Source organism: Austrofundulus limnaeus, unplaced genomic scaffold, assembly GCF_001266775.1.
Source record: "Austrofundulus limnaeus strain Quisiro unplaced genomic scaffold, Austrofundulus_limnaeus-1.0 Scaffold405, whole genome shotgun sequence".
In the NCBI taxonomy this organism is placed as follows: Eukaryota; Metazoa; Chordata; class Actinopteri; order Cyprinodontiformes; family Rivulidae; genus Austrofundulus; species Austrofundulus limnaeus.
In genome coordinates this window covers 347153-350390 of record NW_013952807.1, presented here as the reverse complement: position 1 = coordinate 350390, position 3238 = coordinate 347153, and the positions used below count along the sequence as shown (strand labels likewise).

Sequence of the window (3238 nt, the reverse complement as noted above, 5' to 3'; positions counted from 1 at the left end):
CACGAGGAGAGGTTATTTACGTAATTAGCTGAGCTGTTGCTTGAAGTAACTGAGCAATTTAGTTGGTTAGCACAGTACTAATGTCTGAAAATAAGCTGCTTTAAAGTCACCATCAAACTTAAACTAAATCTGCCATAATGCAGCTACTCACTAGAAACTCATCAGTGAGTAAAACTTTATTAGTTTTACTTTTAATAATATTTCTGTATTTATTACAGATTTAGTCAGTCATACACTTAGTTCTTATCAGTGTTTAAAAGAGGACGTGTTAAAACTCTGTTTAGTCAAAGTTAAACACGAAACATCAAAGTTCATTACAAGTGGACCTTCGAGGGCCCCATAACTCTCACGTGGCCCTCGGTGAAAATGAGTTTGACACCCCTGGTTTAAGGCTAATTGCATTCAGCTTTTAGGCATTTTGAGCTACAGCAGTCTGTTGAAGTGAACGCCTTCGCTTTGTTCATGTATCAATGAAYATTAACCTCCAATAACATGACTCTTGCTAAAGTCACTCAAACACTTGCCCAGCTTTTTCTGCTAAACACATTAATTTCTAGAAAAGAATGTTTCCTGGTTGGTTAAAGTTACCCACTCACTGTAAACTAAAAAAAAGGAATAACACAACTGCTTCACAGAGGACCACTAATTTATCAGAAGGAAATAAGGGCCAATGAGAGGTACTCAAAGCAATAAAACAGGGATGTAAAAAGACACTCCTAACTCTCCATATACAAGGATTTTATTATTTGACTGCACAAATAAATTACAAGTGTTAGAATATAATTAAATGTCTCAGACAGAAAGAACAAAACAAATACCATCAGTAATATTGTGAACAACAGAGGACAATACTAATTGGGTTCCAGGACATTGGAAACAAGCATAACAAGCATGCAAAGTGCCAAGAACAGTGGAGAGTGATCACAGTGTTAAGCTCCAACTTTTACCTCTGTTAGTCGGACYGTACGGTCCGTTGTGCCCAAGATGCCACTTCCCGATCATGGCGGTGTAATAACCTGCCTGCTGCAGCAGCTGGGGAAAGGTGATTTCAGAAAGGGGCAGACCAGCCACAGAATTCACGCCGAAGTTATGTATCACTCCGTTTCTGAGGCCATATCGGCCTGTAAGGATTGCAGCGCGGGACGGAGAACATGTTGATGCAGGGGAGTGGAAGTCTGTCAGTCTGGTTGCAGAATATTTATATAAATGATACAAGTTCATCAGAAGACCAGCAACATGTTTACTTTGATGACATAATGAATTTGTTTGTCTCACAAAAGGTATATTAAATCAATAAATGATCTACCTTAGTCCTTCCTGGGCCATCCGGTTAAGGTTTGGTGTGTTGTTTGTCTTCTTCTCTGGTTGGTTAACATCCAGGTCACCCCAGCCTATATCATCTGCCAGTATGATGATGAAATTGGGCTTTGTTCTAACTGTCTCCCCAGTTCCCAGTCCCCGGTGGGACACTGTGTGGAGAAGGAGCCCACATAGCAACACTCTGGACAGGACCAGCTGGTTTAAGGCCTCCATCATGGTGGCTTCAAACCTATAAGAGGTGACACAAATTTGGAAAAAAGCTCAAGCTGTGTCTAAATTCAGGGGTTGCAGCCCATGTAGACCACAGCCCACAGAGCCCACTGAGGCCACACTATGTAACCTGTTTAGGCGGAGCATAACGGCTGTGAAATGAGATGGTCTTATCTTCTGAAGTTAGTGTGACCACGCTCTACCCCGTTACCATACGTTTTATTTCACACGCCTTTACATTTTGTTTTTACAGTTTTATTTAATCGGGACAGTTTGCAATTACAACATAAAAACATTTGATGCATTGCACTAGATTTATAATAATTTGCATGTGTAGTCCATCTAGACAATAAAAATGAATATCAACAATAAATAATAAAACATCTAACAGCAACGAAAGTTGTAACATGCATGTGCATCTTTTTTATGGGAGGTATAACTTCACGAAATTCTGTATTTTAAAAAACATTACACGTAAATAAATAAAATACATTAAGAACTTGGGTGTAGCTCCAGTATCAGTATTTGTAATTGCACTGTACTTAAAATCTGGTTGAGGCGAAAATTTAATCAGCTAAGCTGCGAAACCAACATTTAAAACAAATTCTTTAGTCTGTGATTAATTTCCAAACTTTGCCATAAAAAAACAAACAAAAAAAACTTTGCCGTCTTGGTTTTTCTGTTTAGTTTGCTGACAGCACAATGAAACCTGTGACATTGTCGGCCGTGTAGGATGTTCAGATGCAGATTACGTTTTGGGGGTTTTGTGGGCCGTATTTGTTGGCCGCATTAGTAGGCGCCCACAAATTGGGATAGCCTACAGAGGGGTGACGCAACCGGCCTATCGACCCCTGAATTGAGACAGCCTCAGTGTACACACTGCTTTTAGGTTAAACTGAAACTGCTGCTCATCTGCTGACACACCAWCAGCCCAACTGTTAGGATTTGTGTTTTCTACTAGATTTACTTTGTATCACTTACAGTGACTTTGTTTCTCCAGCCAGTCACAGCCACCCTCACCTGATCCTCTACCCCAAGTGTTTGTCCCCCAGGTTAGTGTCTCTTTATAATACTGTCTCTTCGTCAGTTTAGCAGATCAGCATTGTACAGGTTTTCACGTCTACACTGYGTTCTCTCATGCGTGTTCCTCCACGTTCCAAGGTTCTTTTGTAGGTAGCATTTCTGGCTGCCTTGTCAGCACCTTTTGTTTAATAAATATCTATTTTGGCATCCCTCTAGTCTTTTTGCCTGCATTCTGGGTTCTGCAAATCTATACAACCGTGACACCAACTTCAAAGACATGAAGTGGTATAGTTTATGTGCACAAAAAGTAAAGAAATGTGTGTGTGATTGATTATTTATTTGTTGTAACAATGCTTTTTGGTAATAAATTTCACCTCATTGGAAAGTTTGTTTAGTTTGCCTTTAATGTTGCCACATTTATTAGGAAAAAGCGTTGGTGAGTTGAGTATGTGAGCTTTGTCTTCTCTGCCAATGCAAAACATATTACTCTGCTTCTGACTCTGGTTTTGGGCTTCTTATATCCCAGGTGATGGCAATGAGGGCACATTGGGACCTGATTCTTAGTACTTCTGAGCAACCACAGAAAATCACACACAGCGGGTAAAATAAGTATTGAACACGTCACCATTTTTCTCAGTAAATATATTACTAGAGGTGCTAATGACATGAAATTTTCACCAGATGT

The 3238-nt window shown here is 39.8% G+C and overlaps 1 protein-coding gene across 2 annotated transcripts in view; it reads right to left on the bottom strand.

The window, feature by feature from the left end:
- arsg (arylsulfatase G) overlaps nt 1–3238 on the bottom strand; it is a 17963-nt gene that overhangs the window by 9545 nt on the left and 5180 nt on the right. For both annotated transcript variants that reach the window (XM_014024054.1, XM_014024053.1), the window contains exons 3-4: nt 1307–1549; nt 948–1183 (exon numbers count right to left, since the gene is read on the bottom strand). In XM_014024054.1, coding sequence (XP_013879508.1) covers nt 948–1183; nt 1307–1536 — 466 coding nt within the window. In that variant the 5' untranslated portion in view covers nt 1537–1549. The remainder of the gene's footprint in view (nt 1–947; nt 1184–1306; nt 1550–3238) is intronic.